Source organism: Anopheles merus, chromosome X, assembly GCF_017562075.2.
Source record: "Anopheles merus strain MAF chromosome X, AmerM5.1, whole genome shotgun sequence".
NCBI lineage: Eukaryota > Metazoa > Arthropoda > Insecta > Diptera > Culicidae > Anopheles > Anopheles merus.
In genome coordinates, this window is record NC_054081.1 from 5,284,576 (window position 1) to 5,309,017 (window position 24,442).

Below are 24,442 nucleotides of genomic sequence, written 5' to 3' on the forward strand. Positions count from 1 at the left end.
CCATGTTGTACGCATGGAAATGGACGCTAATGTTGCCACCATCAGTTTGGTCTTTGGCTCGATTATCTGCAATCCGAGGTTCTGTGCCGCCTGCTCGATCCCTTGGTAAGCTTCTGCTACGTAGGAGAGCCGCAGACCTATCATGTCTATATTATCAGCGTATGCCATGATCTGGGTTGACTTATAAAAGATGGTTCCCGTAGTTTCCACCCTCGAGTCATGGATGGCCCTCTCTAGCGCCAAGTTGATTAGGAGACCCAAGGCCAGGTAATGGAAGTACCTGAGAGTTTTTCATTCACCTTCACCTGCCAAGTGACGTTGGTCATAATCATTCAGCCTTATCAGTTTGGCCGGAATACCAAAAGAGCTCATAGCGTCGTATAGTTTTACCGTGGCTATGCTATCATATGCAGCTTTGAAGTCGATGAAGAGATGGTACGGTGTCGTATCTGTATTCTGCCATCTTCTCTAAGATCTGCCACATGGTGAAGATCTGGCAGGTGATTGATTTTCTGTTTAGGAATCCTCTATGATAGTTTTGGGTTTCGCCGATGCTAGGTGACATTAGCATGACACTATCTGCTAGTGGAGCCTCTAGCTGTTCGTTAAACTGGTCGTTGAGTCATTCTTCAAAGTACTAAGCCCACCGCGAGAGGACCTCTAACTGTGGACTAACTAGATCTCCATCTTTGTTGCGACAGGAGGTTACCTTGGATGTAACGTTGTTTCGGTGTCCTGCTATAGCTTGGTAAAACATTTGTGTTGGTTCGTACGCCTCTCTGACTTGCTAGAGTTCCCGCATATTTTGCTCTTCTCACTGCTGCATCCCCACCTTTTATTTCCAATGTAACAAATCTATATGCAAGTTTTAACTTCACGTAGGAGATATGCCGTGCATCTGCCCGGGTATGCCGGTCGTACAGATGAAGGTGTAAATTTGGTAATTTAGGCAACAGTTAAGAGACATTTTAGTCAACGTGTTGTTGCTCAGTAGTGTCTAAGAAACCTGGGAGATAAAATCTGGAATCCTTTGGCCAATATGTTTTGTGAACTGTCTGTTCAAAACATCATCTTAGATCATTTAAGCAGTCAAATCGCATGTGCAACTTACAGAGACATTTGAAGCAACACACAAGTGTTACGAGTATGACAGGACTAGCAAAGTATGCATCTTGAAGAAACAACTCTTTTTGAGGAGACCTACATCTTGGAGAGATTTCACTGCACTGAAAACTGTTACAGTAGGAAAAATGCATGAAAAGATACAAAAGGTAAGAGTAATATATATTTTTACATCAAAACCAAGGATACTAAAGCTTGGCTAATCAAGAATGGATATTTTTATTTTTATTTTTACCTCCGGACGACTCTGACTCCGAATGACTCCGGACGACTTCGGGCGACTCTGGATGACTCCGGGCGGAGCAAGTGATTTCCTTTTTGCCGGAGTCGGAATCGAAATAACAATAGTCAGAGTCGGATCGGACTCGTGGGTGCACTCCAGCGAGCACATCACTAGTACACGGCTCTATGTGAATCGAGGCCGATCCAAAGGCGGAAAAGATGAACCAAGTGACGAACCCGATCGTGACGTAGGTCAGTACGGCATACGATAACAGGGGCATGTTATGACGCTCAGATGGCCTGTATCGTCCAGAGGAAGCTTGTTGCCCAAAGAAAGTAACGCCGGATTTACAGGATTTTTTCCAGGAGTTCTCATAACTGTGAGACACTTTATTGACTCCTTCCTACGTGAAATGAACTTAATGTAATGGGAATTAGACTCCATAGCACACTTGTTGGACAAATCCAGGTGGATTTTCCAAGGAGCCTGTCTAAAAAGGGTAACATAGAGTCCAATTTCTAACATATGAAGTTCACTTCCAATAGGAAAGAATCAAGGAAGTGTCCCTCAACTATGAGAACCCCTGGAAAACCCTGAACCATAATTAACCACTGGAACGGACAATGAATATGGGCCCTGTTGTATATACTCCGGATATATGAAATTCTTTATTTCGCTTCATATGCACGTTCGTTGCAGTTACACAGGACAAAAAAAAAATAGAAGCATAATTACATAACAACTAGGAACCGCCAGTAGCGGGGTATCGTCGAGCGGGAACGCACACTCACACACTCACACACACACGCGCACACGAACACACACACACACTAGCGCGGGCACCAGATCTCCGCCCGTCTCTAACTAATAAAGTAATCCTAACTTGTAAATAGGTTGTATACATGTATAAAAAAAACAAACAAACAAACATATTCCGTAGATGAATGTATGCGTGGGCAGTGTGTATGTGTATGTGTTTGGTTTACAGGGGGGGTGGGCGGTGAAGAAACAAAAGGGAAAATGCTATCACATCGTAAAAGAAAAGGTTGCCGCCCATGAGGCTGGGCGCTTTAGCGCGATCGGGCGGCCGCCTTCCGTGCGCCGGCCGTACTGGCGGCAACCGCGTCCCTGCCCTCCTCGTACACGAGCGGTATGAAGCGGGTGTAGTGCTGGCGGCCGCTGCCGACCGCCCCGTCCGGTGCCAGCGTGCGCCCCATCGGCCGGAAGGTGGGCAGTGCGATCCGTATCTCGGTGCTGGTGGCGGGCTCGGTTGGCGGCGGCGGCGGCGTGCTTGTCCCTGGGGCCGGACTGCTGCCGGTGGCAGGGGGCGGTGCGCCACTGGCCTCCGAGTGGCGGGCGGGCGACATCAGCAGCAGCTCGGGGACGCTCGTCGCAACCGTCGCTTCGTCGGCGGCGTCGGGCGGCGCCGCCAGCTTGGGCAGGAGGGCGTTCGCCCCGTCCGTCCCGTTGCCGCTGAACAGGGCGTCCCAGGTGCGGCGGGCGTACCGCTCCGCCCGCTCGAAGAACGACACCAGCCGGGAGGGAAACAGCTGCACGGTTTGGGCGGTCGGTGGCAGCAGCGGCTGCTGGCCGGCGGCCGTCGAATCCGGCTGCTCCTGCTGGGCGGGCAGCAGGGCGTCGGAGAAGGAGCGCTTCTCGTTGACGTGCACGGGCTGGGGCGAGTGGCGCGGTATGCTGATCGCGACCGGCGTCCAGGAGAAGTGGTCGTGCCCGGCGGGATGCTTCGGGCCGCCCACCGACAGCTCGTCGATCGAGCTTTTCGGTGGCTTGGGTGGTGCTGGCGGCGGTGCTGCTGCTGCCGCCGGTCCGCTAGCCCCGCCGGCGGTGTGGGCGGTGTGCGCTGGGTGGTTCAGCTCTTCGGCCGCCCGGCACTCGATGCCGTCCTCGTCCGGTTCGTCCAGCGTGTGCAGCAGTATCGACTGCAGCTCGATGCGCACCGGCACGTCCGCCTGCAGCGTGAGCGTCGCGCACGACCCGTACGTCCGCTGGTCGTCCGCGGTCAGCAGTATCGGGCCGATGCGCCACAGCTGCTTGCCGACGCTCGAGCGCTGCCACCAGCCGCCCCGGTACGGCCGGTACGTGATGGTGAGGGCCCGCGGCCGGTGCCCCAGCGCCGGATGCGGCACCAGTATCGTCGTCAGCCACTGGCCGGCATGGAACTCGCGGTCCTCCCGCGCCTCGTCCAGATGGAACGTCTCGTTGAAGGTGAGCAGGGGCGGGGCGGCGGCGGCGGCCCCACCGCCGCTCGGCTGCCCGTCCTCGATGCCGTTGCCGGTGTCGCCGCCCTCGAGCGTCAGCTCGAACCGGCCGACCGTGCGCAGCGGCAGCTCGTCCGGCGCGTTACGCAGCCGCAACCGGAACTGGTTCGCGCAGTACGGCTCCTCGTCGCGCGTGCGCAGGTACAGCTGGCCGTACCCGCCCACGTCCCGGCTGGTCGCGTAATAGCCCATGCGGCCGCAGGCGGACCGGGCCGTCCCGTTGCCGCAGTCGAAGCACTCGCCCGCCGCGAACTGGTCGTAGCTTTCGCACGGGAAGGCGGGAAAGTGGCAGCGCGGCGCGACCGAGTCGATGAAGAACTTGTACGCCCGCCGGTGATTGCACAGCGACCGACCCTCGACCGTCGTCGGCGGTGCTGGAGAATGCCGGAACAGCGATGGGCGAAAGGGAAAATGAAAGAAAGAGGGAGAGAGAGAATTGAGTCACAGTGTGCGTGTGAGGCAGGCGGTGCGGGGGCCCTCGGGATGGGAAAGCCAGTGGTCGTGACCGTTTACAGCACGCAGCAAGGCGGAAAGTTGGGTTTTGGTTGCTTTTTTTTTCTTTCTTTCTAGAAATTCCTTGTCCCACCTTCTGCCCCCTAGGCGAAGGAGGAAGTAATTAGTTTTACAAAATTGCAATTGACTTTTGGAGCAATTCCATTGTGGCGTGGCGCTGGGGTGTTAAAGTGTCCGTAACGGACTGTTGGCTTCTTTTTGCTTTGTTTTGGAGAGTGGAAAATTCGGGCGTCAGCTTCAGATTTGAAGATACCGAACGTTGACACTGCTCTATCACTAAGCTCCCTCTGAAGGTCACCGTTTTATGACATTATGCATCAATTTTTACTTACAAGGTACCTTTTGTAACGCCTGGTTCCTAAATATCATTAGATATTTAAGTTTATTTAAGAAAATTTATATGTTACATGTAAAAGGCATGAAGTGGAGTACCTCATTTTATTACTTTTTTGTGAAATAAATTCCAACAAATACCTTCAACGGAACGAATTTCATTCAACTCACTTAAAAATTCTGAATTCTTGGCGGTGATTAGCTAAACTCTCTCAAAGCGAATCAACTCATTTATGCGTTCAATGACTCTCTCGAGCGTCAATTCCTAATGAGTGATACAACTCTCCATACTGGCTAGTAGCTCACAATGTAGGAACTCATATCTGGAGGTGAGAAATAACTCTTTTGGAAGGTAAATCTATTTATCGATTGTTTCCGCGCTCCGCCTCCACTAGCAGCACTCACTCTGTAGTCGTTTTGCTTGACTCTTAAAGAGAGTGTGAGTTGAAGATTGATCTCAACATTCTAGTTTCTTCTTCTAATTCTTCTTTTTTTTGGCTCAACAACCGTTGTTAGTCAAGGCCTGCCTGTACCACTTGTTGGGTTGGCTTGCAGTGACTTTTGGATTGCCCGGAATGTGATCTTCCAGCCACAATAGGTTTAGGAGCGGCAACTTATGTCATATATCCTATTCCGTCAGGCTTGATTGGAGCTTCCAAAAATTGGCAGTGAAAATTGTAAATGTCAAAGATTGTAAGTTTCTGAGAGCTGTTCCGACGTAGAGTTAAATAACGCTAAGGAAGAAAGCTTTATTTGCAACTAGCCTAACCTTTAAGTTTTGAAATTTCGATAGGAATGTGTCCTCTAAGAGTTCCAGAGTAGTTCCAAGTCAGCCGTTCTTGATATCAAATCGATGTTTTGGCAGTTTTGAAATCAAATATTTTAGTTTTCGACTATGAAAAGTATTATTATACCTTTTGAAAATCATTTCAACGCCATTAGAACCAAATTTGAGCTACCAAAATGCAAAAGAGCGATGATTCAATCAAATTTCACAATTTTGTGAGCGTATTTGAAGGTCATCGCCGAGAGCTGAGCTCGCAATATGGCGCCTACTGAGCCTATTTTGGCTGCTCGTCTCAAATTATTTTACCCGCCAGACATTTAAACAAAATTTTAGGCAAAGCTTCAAAAGGGAATCAAGTCTGCGAGTTGCTCCACTCGAAAACCCCAAATATTAGCATCCTAGAGACCATTAGCATTTGGTGAAATTGTTAATATTTGATGACTGAGTGACAAAACACCAGTCTTTTCAGTGCTACAAGCAAAAGCACTCATTAGAACTCACTAACTCTCTAAGCTCTTTAACAGTGAGCTTGTTCGGAATAGAATCTTAGGGCGCGGAACTATTTGGTTTCTCGACGCTCAATTTCTCAAACACTTATGAGTGCTTTTGAGAGATCTACGTTCTCACAACGTTTGTAGAATCGGCACAAAATTGGTTTGTAAATCTTTGAGAAAGTTGACGATGCTGTTATCGGTAATTACGCTGCAAATTGTTTCCAATGTCAATGGTTGAAAAAGTTAAACAAAAACATGCGATTAAATACTCATTTTCTGTCTAAAGCTCCAAATAAAGCTTGAGTGCCAATATCAGTTACTCAGAGCGATAAAAAAAATTGACGACAACCTCGGGCTCGCGTCTGAAATCAAATGAGTGCCCAGAAACTTAAGAGAGTGCTTGAGAATTTTTTCACAGCTTCAGAATGCCCATGGCCCTTTTTTGTGAGTTTTATGTAAAAAAAAAATTGAATCATGTTCAAATTCAGCCTGGCAGCATCATGAGTCTCCGATTTAATGACAAAAGAATGAGCTGGAATCGTTCCGAAAGAGCGTTTAGAGTGAGTTACCCATTTTACGCCCGTGAACCGTAACACAAACTAAATAAAAGGTGCAAAAAAAAAGGCGTCACGCAAAAAACCGCTTCTCGGGGCATAATGCGTCCCGCTCGGCTTGGCTCACTCCATCTCCGGGGCGGATTGCTGTCACCTTCACGGAGGATTAATTCTCTCCCCAGCCCTCTGCCACCCTGCAGTACCGTTAGTCCGGCACGGCCCTGACCAAACCGCGTTCCGTAGCGTTTGTCGCGGGAAGGCCATCGAGTTTAATTGGATCGCCAGACGCGGGCTAGAATCGTACGCGCGATCGCGATCGCCAAATGAGGCCACACACAGCAGTGTCATTACAGTCACTTACCCCAGATAATGTCCGTGACGGCGCCGACGAACAGATTGGTGCAGCCGTGCTGCACCCGCCCCCCGTTCGGGTAGTAGTCGACCGTGCCCATCGGCTGCCACGAGCCGAGCCCGCCGAGTATGAGGTTCTCGCCGTTCGAGTGGATCACGTCCACGTACCGGGCGTCCCCCGCGTCCAGCCGCACCTCGGGCGGCTGTGCCTCGAACAGCGGCCCCGCCGGATCCAGCCCCGTTATTCTCCACAGCCCAGCCCGGCTGGCGGGCCGCTCCGTGCCCGGGTGCGCCGAGGGGTTGCCCGCCCGCGCCGTACGCTGCAACTCATCGGCATTCGCCTCCTCCTCGTGCTCCTCCTCCACCTCTTTCTCCTTCTTCTGCTCCTCCTCTTCCTTTCCCAGCTGCTCCTCCTGCTCCGATGGGGTGGAGAATTCGGCCCCGGCAAAGCCGGCCACGTGCGACCCGAGGCTGAAGCCGATCAGGTGCACGCGCGACAACCGCAGCCCGTTGTGCGTGCGGAGCAGCCGCAACAGCAGCGCTAATTGCCGCCCGACCAGCCGCGTGTTGGCGGCGGCGCGCACGTAATTCGGCAGCTTCGCGCCATTCTCCCAGTCGACGCAGATCACGGTACAGTTTTCCTGCGCAAGCAAAAAAGAAAAAAAAAAGAAAAAGGGAAAGCAGAAGGTTGGGTAAGTGGGTGGGCTGCAAAAAAAAGGAAAAAAGGAAAAAAGGAATGGAAAAAAAAATGACTCACCACTGCCATCAGGGCGGTGCGCATCTCGTAGATCCACACCAGGCCACAGTTGGAGCCGAACCCGTGCACGATCACGCGCACCGTCCGGTTGCTCAGGTCGCCGAACGTTTGCAGCAGCGTGGAGGACATGCCGGTCGCGACCGGGATCGAGACGGTGTCGTTCGTCCCGTTCGCCCAGTAGGCGGCACCGAACCCGGCCACCACCAGCTCCTCGTACGTGAACTCGATCAGCGGCTTTTCGCTGCTGCAATGGCGCAATCCAATAAAAGGGGGATTTTAAGTCTCCTGTTTTGTGTTGACGGGTGTCACGTGGCAATCTTACCGGTGGGTGGTGGTGTACACCAGGAAGCGCGTGCTGACCTCCGCCGGCGAGGATGGCAGCATCTCCGGCAGGTGCTCCGTCTCGTGGAAGCACCCGAGCGGCCCGTAGCAGACGACGGACGTGTCCGGATCGTCCCCACCGTCGTCCGGGTCGGTGGGCGCGTCCGGACCGAGCGTTTCGTTCCGCAGGCCGCCCTCCTTAGGGTCGGCCCGCTTGCGGCGGCGGCGGCGCCGGTGCTGCTCGGGACGCTGCAGCTCCGACTCGTCGTGCGGGTCGGCTGTACCCGGCTCGTCCCCAGCCGGGCGGCCATGCTGGTGCAGCGTTTGGCGCCAGGACGCGATCGACTGCTGGGCGGCCAGCACCTGCTCCCGCTCCTGGGCCAGCTCGAAGGCGTCACGCCGGGACAGCAGCTGCTGCTGCGGTTGTTGTAGTGATTTGGCGGACGGTTCGTTGGCGTGCGTGCTGCTGCAGGTGCACGCCACCAGCAGCAGGAAGGCCCACACTAGCCGAGCCATCTGTTTTAGCGGCGTTGCGTTGCACAGGTCCCGTGCAGGGCGGTTCAGGGAGCGACGGCACACAGAGCACGGCCGCCACAGATGCGTCTATCCATAAATCGAACTGCAATAACGGACCACAATTAACTGATTCGCGTACGCGACGATCGCACACGACACCACCAAGCTAAACACACGCACACAGTAAAAAAAACAGACCCTTGTGGTTGACTATTTTCCCCTTCTCTTGCTCTATCTCTCTCTCTTTGATGGGGCGCTGCTGTTCACCTGGCCTTTGTTTTGGTTTTCTGTTTTTTGTTTTGTTTTTCGGAGTAGCCCCCCGCCCCGCGTGACACAATTTTGTAATCTTCCCACAGGGTGCCCCTTTCTTGTGGCCCTAATAAATAATTTAAAAAAAAAACACACTTTTGAGGAGGGTTCGTCGCCTGCTCGTCGGCGTGCTGCTGAATCGCCTTTGCGTTGATGGCCGTCGGCGGTGGATTGATCGTAGCGGGCAAAGAATAGATCACAGAAGAAGAAGAGAAGAGGCGGCGGAAAAACAAAACGGGTTTTTCGCTTCACTCCCCGAGCTTTCCACCTCTCTCTCTCTGTGTGTATGTTTCCTCTGTTTACCGTTTGCCGACTAGCGGGTCACACAATTGCTCCCACACTGCACCGCACAACGCAACTGTAACAGTTGCTTGCTGACAAATTAAGAAAAACACACACACAACCAACTCGCACCCTGCTTGAAGGACATTCACTACACGTCGCGCGGTACGATCGATTTTAGTAAATGGGAAGGGAGTGGGATGCGCAGTGATGGTGATTCAGGTGAAAGAGCGGTTTGGCTTTGGTTTGGCGCTGGTACGACGGGAGAGCGCTTTCACTTAAGCGCACCAAACGCGGGCTGAATTGGCAGTGGCATGACCAAACTGCTGGAGGCACACAACCCCCAAGCCAAACCCACCGTCCACCGTGTGCCAGTCCCGCGCCGGACACGCAAGGGAAGGGTGGAATAGTCCACTGACATACAGAGAGAGAGAGAGCGAGAGAAAGAAAAATAGAGAGAGAGAGAGAGAGAGAGAGAAAGAGAAAGAGAGAGAGAGCATGACCGTACGGTACATTTCATACGCTTGTTAGTTCTCCCCCCATCGCGACTGTCTTGCTCACTCTCTTGCGCGCGAGCGCTATGTCTCTTTCTCCCTGCTCTCTCTCTCTATGTTCTATCCTGCTCGCGCGTTAAACGCGTTAAGCTAGGCGTGATGCTGCTGCACAATTCCAAAAACGGAGTGGTTACACACACCTTTGTGCCGTTGTTGTTGTTGTTGCCCGCGCTCCCACCCTGCACTCCCCTCTCCTTTAGTACCCCCGAGAGAGAGCGGGAAAGCACCAGTAGCGACCAGTTGCATAAAGCCACGGGAAAGCACGGCGCTGACGCTGACGGGAAGCTGCCCGTACACGAAAGATGCCAACGCGCTGGCAGGCGACGAACCCGTGAAATTGTTGAACGGTGTTTTTTTAAATGGTTTTCTCTTATTGTTTTTGTTGTTGTTGTTGTTGTTTTGTTTGTATTCGCCGCTCGGGAAACTTCCGGACACTTTTTTTTTAATTTCACGCCAGTAAAGAGTAGCGGGGAAGGGGGGAGGGCCCGGTTTACTGATTTCACGACCTGCACGAGGTCGACCGGCCCAATATATGGGTCAGCTTGGGTGGAAAAATACCGCACTTTAAAATTCGCAAAATGCGAACCATCACTCCCCACTCCCAATGAAACGTTACCGTTCGTAGGTACTGCGCTTTCACATCTTTCACTGCTGGGAAATGTCGTGTTTTTTTTTTGTCGTGGTCGCGGTCCCCTATCGATGGCTATCGAATTGTTTCGGAAAAATTCAAACCTTCTTTTGGGAGAGAATGAAGTCGATCTACACTAAGCTGGTCTCTATGGCTCTGTGTGTGTGCGCTTGTGTGGGAGTGTTTTATTGCTTCAATTTTTCGGTAGGTCAGGTTTGACCGATCAACAATGGGGATGCGTTAGGGAGGGGAAGGAGCGGGGCAGGGTTTCGAAAGAAACAGTGGGAAAGCAATGTAGCAAAGGGAGAGAAACAAAACGAAAACTAAACACATGCCCCCCACCCCTATTCCCCTTCACTGCTCTAGTTTATAGCGCTGAGTTGAAGCTTCAGTGGAACGATGTTTTCAGCTAAAAGTTGGGGGAAAAGGAAAAATCAAGCCTTTGCGTTACATGGTAGAAACGTTACATGTCCTTGTAATATTCCCAAGCAACACTTTTATTGTACTTTTGTCAAAATTAAATAAAAAAATATATATACCAAGCCGTGATGAAAATAAAAGCTAATTGTTTGGAGTGATATCGATACCAATGAAATTAAATTCTTACATTAGAACAACAAAACACATGAGCAATTATGAGGAAAATCCATCGCAAGGATTAAAAAAACCCAAAATACTTTAAAATTTAAAAAAAATCAATAGCATTTGCAATAAATAGAAAAAATATCATATTTAAACTATATTTAAGAGACTTAATACATAAGTTATATGCGTTCGGCCATTGGTTATCCCAAGCGCCACAGATTAAGCGTAAACAACTAGAAAATCAAATATCTATAAAAAAAATGAAAGCTCCATGGCTTCATTGGTTTTTGCTCGAAAACAGATGGCGTATTACAACGCGTCATTATATAGCTGTCCTTTTCTTGCAATGTGTTTTGCATAGCTTCATTTAATCATGGCATATACACTCTTCTAACTTTCCGATCAAAAATCTATATCAATGGCCGTGGGGTCAGATACACGGATATCAACACAACATCAAAAAATCGTACCGCCGTTCTAGTTCTAGCGATGCATAACTTCAATGCGAAGCCATACAAGAGTACAGAGGGAAGGAGAAAAGTTCTCAAAGCGAAGAAAGCACCGCTGTGTAGCCACACCAACCAGCAACAGATGGCTCCACCAGCTTTTTTGCTATTTTTAGAATGCATGAGTCGTTTCGCGTCTGCTAAACGAAGTCTTTTTATATTTCGTTTAGGTTGCGAGCATTAGTTGTTTTGTGGTCGTTTAGTGGATTTGTGCCACTTGGAAAGATTTCAATATCTTGGTCTTACCAATAGGAGCAGCAATAAAGTGAAAACATAAATAAATACTTTTCATTATTATTTGATTTTTTTAATGAGTTTGGTAATTTCTAATTGACAAATGGTAAACTCGAATTAATGCAATATAAAATCCAATCTTTATTAACGATTATTGAACTTTTTTTATTATTGTTATATTATTTTTCGTTTCTTGTTGTCACTTTTTTTCTCTCATTTTGGCTCAACAACCGTTGACGGTCGTGGCCTGTCTGTACCACTTGTGGGGGCTTGGCTTTCAGTGACTTTTGGATTACCCCCCACTGCAAGATAGTCAGTCATACGTATGGCGGCACGGTCAATTTGGGGCTTGAACCCATAACGGGCATGTTTTTAAGTCGTACGAGTTGACGACTGTACTACGAGACCGGCTATCACATACAAATAATTTGTTATAAGACATAATTAACCATCAATTTGCTCATCCTCGACGATTTAAACAGGAGTTCACCAAAAATGCTGCTTGGGTTTAAGCTAAACAGGCGTCACGCGTAACGCTAACGTAACGTGGAGGGTTGATTTTACCCATTTTCGTAGACCCAGGCCTAACGGTCGATTCAAACACGCTTTGTGCAACACCTGTCAAAACGCCGTAGCACAAGATATGTAAACAAACCATCACTCCATTCGCTCGTTTTGTACGCAGACAACAATGCACAATTTCACATTAAAAAAAAGTTACACTTTTTTTCCTTTTTCGGAAAATTACCCACAGAGATTCGGGATTTTAACTCAACACCCACTGAGCCGAAAAGTTTGTAGCCCGTTCGCGGGCCGTCATATAGGGCCCGATTGCCCTTTGTGTGCGTGTGTGTGTGCACTGTCAAACCCGATCGAAACGGTCGCGGAGAACCGATTGTAACCCGAGCGGTTGACAGTTTCGCTTGGTCGCGGTGACAGTTCGGTCGCGGTTACGGTTCGCTACTTTACAACAGCCGCAGGTAGAGGCACGCAAGGTTTCGCACTGTTGTTGGTCGGTCCGGGTCCGGTTACGGGTTGTTGGTTGCTGCTAGCGAGCGTTGCTGCAACAACCGCCACACTTGCTCCACACCTGCTGAGCGCGGGCACAACGTCAACAAACGTCACGAGCAAGCAGGCAGGCAAACAAACAAACGCTAGAGAAAAAAAAAACACCACACACACACAGAGCGAAAGGCACACGATGCCGCGGAAAAACAAACCGCCGGGCATCAAGCTGAAGCTGGACGGCGATCTTGGCGCGGGCGGCGGCGGCAGCACGGTGCCGGACAGTGCCGAGGGGGCGACCCCGCGCAACCTGGACAAGCGCGGCACGCTCACGGTCGGCGAGCGGTCGTTCGTGGTCGAGGCGGACCACCTGCGCAAGCTGGCGGATCTGGGCCGGGGGGCGTACGGCATCGTGGAGAAGATGCTGCACCAGCCGTCCGGCACGGTGATGGCGGTCAAGCGCATCACGGTGACGAGCGGGATGGGGGCGGGCGGCGGCCCGGGCGGTGGCGTCCAGTCGCAGGAGCAGAAGCGCCTGCTGATGGACCTGGACGTGTCGATGCGGGCGAGCGACTGCCGCCACACGGTCCAGTTCTACGGGGCGCTGTTCCGCGAGGGCGACGTGTGGATCTGCATGGAGGTGATGGACACGAGCGTGGACAAGTTCTACCCGGTGGTGTACAAGCGCCCCGGGCGCACCATCCCGGAGTACATCCTGCGCCAGATAGCGCTCGCGATCGTGCGCGCCCTGCACTACCTGCACACCGAGCTGCGCGTCATCCACCGGGACGTGAAGCCGTCGAACGTGCTGATGAACCGGCGGGGCGAGGTGAAGATGTGCGATTTCGGTATCTCTGGTAAGAGCCTCTTGCCGGCGGCTTTTTGGTGTGTGCTAGTTTGTTTTGCTTATTTGTTCTCCTCTCATCCCGCTTGGCAGGCTATCTGGTCGACTCGGTGGCGAAGACGATCGACGCGGGCTGCAAACCGTACATGGCGCCGGAGCGGATCGATCCGGGTTCCGGCAGCCGGACCGCCGGCTACGACATCAAGTCGGACGTCTGGTCGCTCGGCATCACGATGGTGGAGATCGCGACCGGCCGCTTCCCGTACGCGACCTGGCGGACGCCGTTCGAGCAGCTCAAGCAGGTGGTGAAGGACGATCCGCCCCGGCTGCCCAAGTCGGCCCACCCGGACGCGGACGAGTTCAGCCCGGAGTTTCACGAGTTCATCGTCAGCTGCCTGCAGAAGAAGTACCAGCTGCGGGCGAACTACGAGCATCTGCTCGCGACCGACTTTCTCGGCCTGTACACCGCCGACGCCGAGCGGGCGGACAACGCGCTGATGGCGCAGTACGTGTGCGCGATACTGGACGAGCGGGATGGTGTGGTGGCGCCGGGCGCCGGCCCCACGGACGCCGCAGCCGGCTCCGCGGGTGGCGGCGAGCCCGCGAACAACTGACTCGCGTGTAAATAGCGCACGGACACACCCACATACATACAATCACACACACACACACACGCTCGTACACACGCACATAGTTGGATTGTTTAATGTTATTGTATTTTTTTTTTTTGAAATTAAGGTAAACCAACATTGAAAATCGAAGCAAAAAAAAGCAGGAGAGTAGGAAGAAAAAATGCCACGCAAACACACCGTAAACACACACACACACAAACACACTTACAGAACACGAAGAAAAATCTGTAGCAAATGAGCTAGAGAAATAGAGAGAGAGAGAGAGAGAGGGAGAGTGAGAGGAAAAACAGTTTATTATACATAATTATGGGGCAGCAGGTATGCGAGCGGAACGTGTCGCATGTCTTTTAGCGCGTACATACACCTAACATAGACACACACACACAGAGAGAGACAGACGCAAAGGCTCGATCAATGTAGCGGCGGAACCTGATGGCAAGGCGGGGTCGAACAACGATGCGATGGTTTTGTAATTGTTACTTAATTTAAAATCAAAACAATTAAGAAGAAAGAAGCAAGAAAGAAGAAGGAAGGAGGATAAAAACGACACACAGAAACGCAACAAACAAGCCTTTAATATTAACGAAACAAATAAACATGCTGTGCCTTTGCGCATCGAAACAAACAAACTAAAGGGCATGGAGTAGAGTAAACGGGCGATGACGAATCGATACGATTTGTAGAACCGCGTGAACGGTCGAACGGTCGAACAGTGCTATAAAATTCTCGAGTTAATTAGTTTCGCCGGTGGACATGGGCAGCTTCTAGACCCACGTTCCTCTCCCTTAATCCACCCCAAGTCCCCCCGGTGCGGCTTTGAGTCATAGAGGAATGCGCACGTTGCCCACGATCGTTGAGGCTGCAATGAATCACGAGAATGTGCATCTCACAAAACCCTCCTCTCTCTCTCTCTCTCTGTCTGTCCGCCGCGCTCCGGTGGTTGTTGGGTCAAGATAAAGAGGACACCGCTTGCATAATGGCTGCGATAACGAGCCGCCTAGAAGATATGCTGCTGGCCCGATCGCTGGATGTAACTGACCTGACCTGTCGCAGCTGGACGAGGGTCTCGCGAAAACGATAGCTTTCCTATTGGCCTGCGTTTTGCTCAATCACCACCGCCACCAGCCCGCTTATTAGGCACGGGGTTGACCGGGCCCGGTTTTGCATATTGACCGAAAAACGGCCTGCCTAATGGCGACCAAGCTCTTTTTGTTCCCTTCAATAAGCTCCCTCCTCACACCGCCAAACACGCCCTTGAACGAGTCGGTTATACAAACCACACCACCCCAGCGAGTGGAAGTGCATTTGCAAACTGCACTTTACAGATCGACGCGTTAAGGGGCGGGATGGGAAGGAGCGGGTGAGCGAGGTAAACAAGTTGCATTTCACTTTTGCAAATCCCGCCGGGTGGCCGGTGTGCAGTGGCGGTGGGAGCCACACTACCATCGACAGCTTTTTCGAAATGTATTTTACGCGCCGTTACTGCCGGAGAGCCCATTTCCAGGGTGCATCCGTTGATTACGTTACATTGATGAGGGTATGTTTTTTTTTGATTAATTAAAATGCTTAAATTGTTGGTAAATATTATCGCTTGCTGGTCCCACACAAGTCGTCAACACGCGCGACTTAACAACATACCCGTCATGGGTTCATGTCTTGTATGGATCGTGCCCTTCCATACGTAGGACTCACTATCCCGGCTGTGGATATTCAATAAAGTCATTTTGGCCACACATTAGTTGCACAGGCAGGCCTTTACCGGTAAAAGGGTTGTTGCACCAAAGAAGAGGATAATTTCCAATGAGAAGAAAAATAATTGCTTTCAATCCCCTTAATTATAGGATTTTATAAAAACATTGAAAGAGAGCAAAAAAGAAAGAGAGAAAGAGAGAGAGGAAGGGGCTGAGTGTACAAAAATGAAAAGTGCCTTTAAAAATGACTTAAATTAAAACTGGGACTGTTTTGTATCCGTTTTGGATCGCAAAATGTTCACAAACAAAAGTCGATTTAGCCTTAGTAGCAAAAAAAAAACCGAAACTGTACTGAGCATCAAGGCTTTGTACATATACTAGTTAATTTGCCCAGCTTACAGGGCTGCCCTATTAAATTTTTCTCATAATGGTCTTCTCTCACGCCAAAAATAATGGTCTCGAAACCTAATTAAAATGAGGTATTTATGAAGACCCCTTAAAAGAGCTAAAACCAAAAACAAACACATACTGGTCCTGATACAAATGCATCATCTTTACTGGTTCAAGAACTGCACACGACCTAATGCAGGTCCTGAACCTGGTTACTGAACCTATGCCGGTCCAGGATCCGAAACTGAACCCATACCGGTCTAGGAACCAATACTGGTCATACCCGTCTTGGAACTGATCATGAACCCATACCGGTCCTGGCACTGATCATGAATCCATACTGGCCCTGGAACGTATCCAGTCCAGGTACAAATCATGATATCAAATTTAGCCTGCCCTAAATCCTATCTTGAATCCATATCGGTCCTGAAACTGAAAGTAAACCAATTAAGGATCTGGGACTGATACTCAACCCATACCGTTTCTGAAACCGATCATGAACACATACTGGTCCTGTAACCCAAACTAGCGATGGAACCTATCATGAATCCATACTGGTCCTAAAACTGATCATGAACCCGTATCGATCCTGGTACCAATCATAAACCAAAACCGGTCCTGGAACCGTTCATAAACCCATACTGATCCAGAATTAGCTCCCAATTTCCATTATTTTCAACAACAGTATCTGGAACTGTTCCGGATTCGGAACGATACCTGGACCTGGTCCGGGTCTGGAACCGATACAATTCCAGATCCTGTCGACAAACCATACCCCATAGCAAATGTGCAGCGCAGGAATATTGTAGGAATTACCGTGGGAAATACCGCAGGAAATAGCGTAGAAAATGAGGAAAACATGTAATTTATTAAAAAAAAGGGCAGAGCATCTTCGTGGAACAGCTCATCGTTTAAAAACCATAATTTTGCTCGTAAGGAAATGAAATCACCCTCATCGGTTGCGTTACGTAGTGAGTGGACGATCCCCCTTTCGTGGCGCGAGAGTTCTTCCAACGAGAGGCAGCAGCATCGTAGTGATACATGCGGTACCCAACTACAAATAGCGTGGCTGACAAAAGGTAGTGCAAGCGTCAGCAGATAACGCCAGAATGCACCCGTTTCCCTTCTCTTACCCTTACTGCCTAGGGTACTAACCCACAACCCGCCCAAGAGTGTTGATCGATCGTCGCCCTTTCAGCAAAACAAAGCTGCCTGATAAGGGGGAAACCATCTGTGGGCGCTAAAACTAATCTACATCCAAGCAGCTCAGCTCTCAGCCCGCTGCCGCTTGCAAAGCTCCCGTCGCTCTGATAATAGCGGAATGTAATGCTCCGTTCCAAAAATTACTCTCTCTCTCTCTCTCTCTCTTTTATTTTCATGCTCTCCCACTCTCCCACTCACTATCTTTCACGCTCTTTCACTCTCTCTCTCTTGGGCGCGCTAATGGAGCACGCGGAACTGCGCGCGATCGCTCTGCGGCACGGTACGGCATGGCGAGCGAGGAGAACGCCGCTGGTTGGCCACCACAATATAAATGAAAGTGATGCGTGCAGTTCCACAACCCTCTCCCTCCTTTCCTGGATTACCCGCACAAGCCCCCCCCCTCCTCCCTACCAGCGAGCACTGGAGCTGCCGCTTTTTTTCGGGACTCGGGCCCCCGCAGGCGTCAATCGCAATCTTGCCAGTGTCGATCGCGGACGTGGCGTCGGACGCTTGTGCTCTCCCCATTTTTGTGCAATATCTATCGTGGTGTTGTTGTTGTTGTTGTTGCCACTGTTGCGCTAAAAGGGAGGGGTGGTGTAGGGTAGAGAGTGTTTTGTTGTTTGTTGCTAAAAGTGTGTGTGTGTGTGTGTGTTTGAACGCGAGCGCGGCCGCGTTTGATCGAGCGAAACGATGGTCGAACGAAATCTGGTGAATGTGCTGCTGCTGGGCGGTGGCTTCATGCTGATCTTTACCTCCTTTCAAACGCTCGGCAACATTGAGGTAGGTAATTGGAGGAGGAGGAGGAGGAGCGCGAGGGGAGGGGACAATGCGGAACACACAGAGGCAAATTTGCCGAAAGGCGAAGGGACAACAAAAGCGGCTGCAATTACGAACACACTTAAGTAGCAGGACAGGTTTTCGACCAGGAGGACCACCAGATCGTTAAAATGGAATGACAGAGTCTATTGGATATTCAATTTTCGATCACATTCAACCAGAAGATTTGACATTTGAATGCTACAGTAACACAGTGGCTAAAAAAAAACAATAAATAAAACGCCTCTTTTCTTCAAACGTGTTTGGTTCGACAAGATCGTCATCCATCATTTCCGGCAATCACTCATTGCGTATACGTTCGATTTAAAAAGCATCTCGTGATCACGTGTCGATGAGTTGCAGTCTCGCATCCTCTCCAGCAAACCCGCCCGTGTCGGTGAAAGCGAAAGAAAGCCCGAGAGTATGAAAATTACGGTTACGACCGTTACACAATGGCCAGCAAATGGTTCATCGGGTGCTTCGCCAACCCCTCACTCGATGCACTCGATTGGTCCGGTGCATACCACCGCCCGAAACTGTGCCCGCCTCTGTCCCGCCGTTATTACATGACTGAAGTAGTTTTTTTTTGGACTGTCACGGCACTCCTCAAGGCGACTCGCGGCTGCCTTCGGTGCGTCCTACTTTGGAGACGCGACACGCTATCAGTCCTTCGGGCTCCGGCGGTCCGGTATCGAGGCGGTGGTCCACTTGAGCGATTTATGGAGCTGGCCATGTTCTTGGAGGCGATTATATTTGCTCGAACTAATCGGCGGGTGGTCGTCGTACGACTCTGAATGATAACGACTTGCTCATGAAATCGTTCCAAGTGTAAGAGCCTAACATCCAATTCTGGACAATTAGAGCCGCTCGGCTTAAGAACCTACCCACACAGCAGCATATCAGCCATCACAGTCACTGTGCAAGGCCATTGCTGACATTCCACAAAAGCTGCAAAAGCCGACGTGCCCCTTTTGTACTGCCCACGCCCCACCTTGGTGCTGGGGTGAACTGGTTTTTGGAGCGCACGGCAGAAAATTGGAACCAAGCACAAGGACACCCGGATCCGGTAGACATACTCCCGACAGGGAGGGGAGGATTGGTTTGGGGCGTAGGATTTGCAAACTATTTAGAATCAGATCCTCAGCCCCACCGATCATTGCTGTGTCGCAACTTCGATACGATGCGGGCGACACGGCAGATTGGTGGCGGCGTACGCAATGCAACATCTTCTCTCCAATACCAGCGCGTACGCATTTTGAGGTCACGGGCCTTAGCGCCAGCGATCAATATGCAAGAGAGGTAGACGCAAGGGTTTGCTGCGGGGCGGGTATCTTCAGACTCGATCGTAACACTGTCTTCGACTCTGTTTTTCTTACCCAACCCCTGCAAACGGTCAAGGTCGTGTGCGTGGCGTTGCTGACAACCCGGACGACCTTCGCCTGGCGGATGTTTTGGGGAAGGGGGTTTCATTTCATGGTCGCCCGCGGATTACCTGATGATTTCGTGTGGGTTGATCGGCTGGAAATAACACATCTCCAAGCTCCAGGCGCCTGCAGAGATTTAACGTCCAGAGTTGTGTCGTAATAATGTGGTCCCGGTCCTTCGCACGCAATCTTCGCTTACTCTTTTCTGTCCTCTCCCATCTGCCCCCATCTAGCAAACCATCATCGACAGCATCAAGAAAGATCTGCCCTCGTTCGCTGGCGACGGATACACCAGCCTGGCCATTATCTATGCTGCCCTCTCTTTATCAAACTGGGTCACGCCGTCGGTCCTGTCCGCCATCGGGCCCCGGCTGGCGATGGTCATCGGAGCTATCACCTACTGGTAAGCCTGCTACAATTTCCACTTGCCTGCTTCGTCCACCCGCCCACTGCTCAACGCAATCAACGCGCAATCAATCGACCGCAGTGCGTCCGATGCGCGCTCACCAATCAACCGCGAGCACTTCGGAGGATTATGACTGCATCGGGGAACTTCAACATTCTGGAAACGCATGCTCTAGTGTTGTGCTCTCTGGAGCGCAGCCACGACTCCGATTGCGACTCCGACTATTGTTAGTCCGATTCGGACCGCGGCAAAATGGGAACTTCTTGTTCCGCTCGGAGACGGAGTCGTCCGGAGTCTTTCAAAGTCATCCGGAGTCGTTCGGAGGTGTCTGGAGTCGCCTGGAGTCGTCCGGAGATCGTGAGATCGTGTCCGGTGTCATTCGGAGTCGTAGAGTCGATCACAGCCGACTAGAATCGGGGTCGATGCAATGTGATTGTGACCAGGGATTTCATTTCGATGTGTTTTTGTTGTCTTTAACTTTGCGCCTGCACTATGTATACAACCCCTTGTTTGCAAGGCCGACTGTGGACGACCCCAGATGACCCTGGATGACTCCGAACGACTCCAGGTGACTTCAGACTCCGGCCGACTACGACTCCAAAAGACTCCGGACGACTCTGGGTGACTCCAGGCGACTCCGGACGACTAAAGGCGATCTTTACCAACGACTCCGGACGACTCCAGGTGACTTCAGACTCCGGCCGACTACGACTCCAAAAGACTCCGGACGACTCTGGGTGACTCCAGGCGACTCCGGACGACTAAGGGCGATCTTTACCAACTTTACCCATCACTAGCTTGCTGGTCTCGTGGTGCAGTCGTCAACTCGAACGACTTAAAAACATAGGACTGACTATCCTGCTATGTAGGGAAATCAATAAGTCAGACCTTGACCGACAACGGTTGTTGAGCCAAAAAGAAGAAGAAGAAGCATACTCTCCAAACCATCCAGGATATCTCCCCTGCGAAGAGCGAGATCTTCTTTGTTGGCAGATCGTCTGAGTAACGTTTTGCAACATGTCAACACCCTGATTACTCATTACTCAAGGCTCTGATGGCTCTTTGTCCAACTAAATGCTTTGTGTTGCGCGCGTGTGTGTCATGTGCTCTGTTGTATACACAGCTTTAATGTAGGATCCCATCTTTTCAGCCTGTTCATGGCGAGCTTCTTCGTGCCGCACGTCGCCCTACTGTACGGGTGCAGCGTCGTGCTGGGCGCTGGCGCCGCCCTCATCTGGACCGGCCAGGGCATGTACCTGTCCCAGTGCAGTTCCGGCGATACGATCTCGCGCAATTCCGGCATCTTCTGGGCGATGCTGCAGATGAGGTACGGCGCCATCATGCTCTCCCTGTTTCTTGGAAGCTCAACCAATAATTGCTCTCTCTCTGTCTCTCTTGAAATCCCCCGGAAAACAGCATGTTCTTTGGCAATCTGCTCGTGTTCTTCACCTTCCAGGGCAAGACGCACATAGACGAGACGACGCGAAGCATCGTGTTTGCGGTGCTGATCGCGGTGGGCATCGTCGGGTTAGTGTTTCTGACCTGTCTACGCCGTCCCTCCACTAGCGGGGACGCTCCGGTCGAGCTGAGCCACAGCGTTGAACCGCGCCAAGCCTTCCTGAACGCGATCCGCCTGTTCCAGACGCCCCGCATGATACTACTGAGCATTACGTTCGTGTACACGGGTAAGCAAGGGAGCACAGCGCTGCTCAAAGCCTCCATTTTCTAAGCTGCGACTCAACTCCAAAATGTTTCCCACTCTCTCTCTCTCTCTCTATCGTTTCTTTGGTCAGGCCTTTCGCTCTCCTTCTTCAGCGGCGTGTACGGGTCGAGCATCGGGTTCACGAACGCGATCGGCACCTCGGCCAAGCAGTACGTCGGGCTGAACGGGGTGTTCATCGGGGTGGGCGAGGTGCTCGGCGGCGTGGCGTTCGGGCTGCTCGGGACACGCACCACGACCCGCTGGGGCCGGGACCCGATCGTGATTGCCGGCGGCGTACTGCACATGGCCGCCTACTTCCTGATCTACCTGAACCTGCCGAACGCGGCCCCGTTCGGCAACACGGACGCGCTGTCCTACATCCAGCCGCCCAGTGCGCTCGTCGCGATGGGCTGCTCCTTCCTGCTCGGGCTCGGCGACGCCTGCTTCAACACCCAGTGCTACTCGATGCTGGGCGGCGTGTTCAAGAGCCAGCCGGCCGAAGCGTTCTCCATCTTTAAGTTTACACAGGTGCTTGGCTACATTCTTCTTTTCTTCTTTTCAACCCCCAGCGAAAGCGATAAAAAACACATTTGTTGTTTCACTTGAAAAAGGGTTCGTCGCTTAGCGATATTCATTTATGCTTTTTTTGTTTTGTTTTTCTTTCTCTGTTCTCTCCCCCGCACCCCCGTTCGCCGGCCAAAATTGTCCTACTACGCTACACTAGTCGGTGGCTGCTGCCGCCAGCTTCGTCTACTCCTCGTACTGCGGGCTGCACGTGCAGCTGCTCATACTGGTCGCGCTAGGCATCGTCGGCACGATCACGTTCTGCGTGGTGGAGTTCGCTGTAAAGCGGGAGCGGCCAGCGTTGGAGCGGGATTACGAGAAGTAGAGAACGAAAAACGGACCGGAGCGATGAGCAACGAGCGAGCAGGCAACGAAGCAGGGCGCAATGGCTTACCGATCCTTGGCCGGCAAAGGATGCAGCGAGCGGTCCGTGTTGGGAAAGTGTTGGATCTTCTTGCCGAAGCGCCCGTTCGCCGGCACGATGCCCCCGAAGTACACTGGACTGTCCGCTGGAGGTACCGGAAAACGGAAAGGGATAGGATGTGTTTGTGTGTGTATATCAGCTTTGTTTCATTAGAGCGCTAAGTTAGATATTTAAGTAATCCTGTTCCCCTTTCGGGAAAGTTGTAACAAGCGAAAACCGGCTGTTGAAACGATGTAAAGTACGCTTCTTTTTTCCTTTTTTTTGTTATTTGCTAATGTTTGCTTTAAGAGTACGCTAATTGTTTTCGAGTGTGTGTGTAACGTTTTGACGGGCTGAAAAATTCAACCGCTGAAGCTGGTTTGCCAAAAGTTTGTACAGCAAAAACAAATTACAACTTCATTACATTCCTGCCACCAGCATTTCCCTTTTCGAAACGTTTAAACAACAGCTTTACATTGTGGCGTAAATTACCTAGGGAAGCGGGACGACCGGCACCGTCGCATGGCGTCAGCAGCGAGCCCACGACACAGAGCACAATCAGCCCGAGCAGCCCGACGTGCAGCCAGGGCCACGGCGACCCCTGCAAAGAGAGCGGCAAGAGGAAGATATAAAGAAGATATAATATACCATTAATAATAACGTTCAAATATTCTAACAAATGAGCATTCCGGTCATTCGCCGCATCATCCATCATCCATCATTAATTGAAGCGCGCAACACTTCACACACGGTTGACCTTGTCACCTCTCTTGAACACACCGCTTGAAGCATGCATGAGCGTAGAACGTGAGAAGGCGCGCGCGCGCTCGCTGATTCATGCACGTGGAATGTGTGAATTTTGATGTAAATTGGCGTTTGGAGGAACTATTGAACGCACGTCTCTTGGTAGCGATTTCTTCTTCTTTTGGCGCAACAACCGTTTCGGTGACTTACTGATGATTACGCATAGCACGATAGTCAGACGCAGGGTCCATGTTGGGCTTGAACCCATGATGGGTGTATTACTAAGTCGTACGAGTTGACTACTGTACCATCAGACCAGCCCTAGCTGACAGCGATTTTAGCTCTTTTTAAACCGTTGGTTGATAGAATTGATAGCAGCACTTCCGTTATGCACACTTTGCTTTGATCGAGGATCGAGGATGACCACGAACGGCACAGCCTGTACACAACTCGTGCCGCTACTTACAAATGCACACAACACTGCAAAACGATCACTGTTCCGGGATGCTTACCGTGTTCCGCTTGCGTTCAGCCTGCAGGTGCGTGGTCATTTTTTTTTTTTTGGTGGTCGTTTGATCCCTTCGGGTGGGCTGTTTGCAGACGACGATGGTTCCGTGCGCGTGGTAGGCGAGCAACTGATCCTGGCGTCCGGTGCGCTGCGCCTGCGAAGCCTAAGCAGCCGCGCCGCGTCCAACCAACCTCTCCAAAGCGCCGCGACCGCGTCGAAGGTCAGGTCGTGTTTTTTGTTGCCTCTCCTTCTCTTGCTCTTTAAAGGGGGAGGGGGGGGGAGGGATTAGGGAGAGTAGTTCCGTGTTTCCTCTGTTTCTTTCAGCCACTCCGCAGCTTCCACGATTGACGTTCGTGACCTCTGCCACGCAGGTAAGGCACGGCGGCGGTTTGTAAGTGAGTCGCACAACTGCACGCGTTCGCGTTATGGAAATATCTGTATATATATTTTTCTGTATACATATATATAAACGTTGTGTGTATGTTTGTGTGTTTTTTTACATGTAAATAGTTCCCGCAAAGTTTGCGTGTGTGTTTCTGTGCTCGTTGTGTCTGTGTCCGGGTGTTTGTCATGTCTCGGGCAGGAAGGAAGAAACGCATTTTCTTCGCATTAGTAATCACTATTTTAAACTCAGACCGTTTTTTGTCTGAGACAGAGAGAGAAAGAGAGAGAGAGAGAGAGAGAGAGGAGAAGGGGGAAGGACGCTCCGGTGATGTCTTGTGGTGTGTGGTGTGGTGAGAATTTTGCTAATCAAATAAATTA

The 24,442-nt window shown here is 51.2% G+C and overlaps 4 protein-coding genes across 9 annotated transcripts; 2 read left to right on the plus strand and 2 right to left on the minus strand.

Annotated features, from left to right (window-relative positions):
• Positions 1-1,999: 1,999 nt before the first annotated feature.
• On the minus strand, positions 2,000-12,118 carry LOC121592819. 5 transcript variants are annotated; one of them, XM_041914673.1, is made up of 5 exons: positions 12,004-12,118; positions 7,736-8,416; positions 7,414-7,657; positions 6,667-7,297; positions 2,000-3,998 (listed from the first exon to the last, which is right to left on the minus strand). In XM_041914673.1, the coding sequence occupies exons 2-5, from the start codon at positions 8,248-8,250 to the stop codon at positions 2,416-2,418; spliced, it is 2,973 nt and encodes a 990-aa protein (XP_041770607.1). In that variant the 5' UTR covers positions 8,251-8,416; positions 12,004-12,118; the 3' UTR covers positions 2,000-2,415. The 5 variants fall into 5 exon arrangements, with proteins under 5 accessions (XP_041770607.1, XP_041770589.1, XP_041770572.1 ...); XM_041914655.1 differs by lacking the exon at positions 12,004-12,118 and adding an exon at positions 10,128-10,282; XM_041914638.1 differs by lacking the exon at positions 12,004-12,118 and adding an exon at positions 10,128-10,282 and having other exon boundaries at positions 7,736-8,626.
• A 57-nt stretch (positions 12,119-12,175) lies between these two features.
• Positions 12,176-14,454, plus strand: LOC121592844 (dual specificity mitogen-activated protein kinase kinase 6). Its single transcript, XM_041914685.1, has 2 exons — positions 12,176-13,210; positions 13,291-14,454. Exons 1-2 carry the CDS (start codon positions 12,550-12,552, stop codon positions 13,809-13,811), a joined length of 1,182 nt encoding a protein of 393 aa, XP_041770619.1. The 5' UTR covers positions 12,176-12,549; the 3' UTR covers positions 13,812-14,454.
• Positions 14,455-17,495: 3,041 nt separating this feature from the next.
• Positions 17,496-22,437, plus strand: LOC121595261 (UNC93-like protein MFSD11). The gene is made up of 6 exons (XM_041919119.1): positions 17,496-17,893; positions 19,587-19,756; positions 20,910-21,086; positions 21,176-21,444; positions 21,553-21,989; positions 22,186-22,437. The coding sequence occupies exons 1-6, from the start codon at positions 17,804-17,806 to the stop codon at positions 22,348-22,350; spliced, it is 1,308 nt and encodes a 435-aa protein (XP_041775053.1). The 5' UTR covers positions 17,496-17,803; the 3' UTR covers positions 22,351-22,437.
• Positions 22,116-24,101, minus strand: LOC121595269. 2 transcript variants are annotated; one of them, XM_041919137.1, is made up of 4 exons: positions 23,685-24,101; positions 22,921-23,029; positions 22,420-22,534; positions 22,116-22,303 (listed from the first exon to the last, which is right to left on the minus strand). In XM_041919137.1, the coding sequence occupies exons 1-4, from the start codon at positions 23,721-23,723 to the stop codon at positions 22,261-22,263; spliced, it is 306 nt and encodes a 101-aa protein (XP_041775071.1). In that variant the 5' UTR covers positions 23,724-24,101; the 3' UTR covers positions 22,116-22,260. The 2 variants fall into 2 exon arrangements, with proteins under 2 accessions (XP_041775071.1, XP_041775062.1); XM_041919128.1 differs by lacking the exon at positions 23,685-24,101 and having other exon boundaries at positions 22,921-23,155.
• Between the last annotated feature and the right edge of the window lie 341 nt (positions 24,102-24,442).

What these genes read in the sequence shown, in the direction of transcription:
- LOC121592819 (XM_041914673.1), bottom strand. Translation starts at nt 8,250, where the DNA reads ATGGCTCGGCTAGTGTGGGCCTTCCTGCTGCTGGTGGCGTGCACCTGC. An exon ending in GTGTACACCACCACCCACCG is followed by an intron (nt 7,658 to 7,735) that starts GTAAGATTGCCA and finishes GCGCCATTGCAG; the next exon opens with CAGCGAAAAGCCGCTGATCG. An exon ending in GCACCGCCCTGATGGCAGTG is followed by an intron (nt 7,298 to 7,413) that starts GTGAGTCATTTT and finishes TTGCTTGCGCAG; the next exon opens with GAAAACTGTACCGTGATCTG.
- LOC121592844 (XM_041914685.1), top strand. Translation starts at nt 12,550, where the DNA reads ATGCCGCGGAAAAACAAACCGCCGGGCATCAAGCTGAAGCTGGACGGC. An exon ending in GTGCGATTTCGGTATCTCTG is followed by an intron (nt 13,211 to 13,290) that starts GTAAGAGCCTCT and finishes CCCGCTTGGCAG; the next exon opens with GCTATCTGGTCGACTCGGTG.
- LOC121595261 (XM_041919119.1), top strand. Translation starts at nt 17,804, where the DNA reads ATGGTCGAACGAAATCTGGTGAATGTGCTGCTGCTGGGCGGTGGCTTC. An exon ending in ATCGGAGCTATCACCTACTG is followed by an intron (nt 19,757 to 20,909) that starts GTAAGCCTGCTA and finishes CCATCTTTTCAG; the next exon opens with CCTGTTCATGGCGAGCTTCT. An exon ending in TGGGCGATGCTGCAGATGAG is followed by an intron (nt 21,087 to 21,175) that starts GTACGGCGCCAT and finishes CCCGGAAAACAG; the next exon opens with CATGTTCTTTGGCAATCTGC.
- LOC121595269 (XM_041919128.1), bottom strand. Translation starts at nt 23,143, where the DNA reads ATGATGGATGATGCGGCGAATGACCGGAATGCTCATTTGTTAGAATAT. An exon ending in CGGTCGTCCCGCTTCCCTAG is followed by an intron (nt 22,535 to 22,920) that starts GTAATTTACGCC and finishes CGGTACCTCCAG; the next exon opens with CGGACAGTCCAGTGTACTTC. An exon ending in CCTTTGCCGGCCAAGGATCG is followed by an intron (nt 22,304 to 22,419) that starts GTAAGCCATTGC and finishes CCCGCTTTACAG; the next exon opens with CGAACTCCACCACGCAGAAC.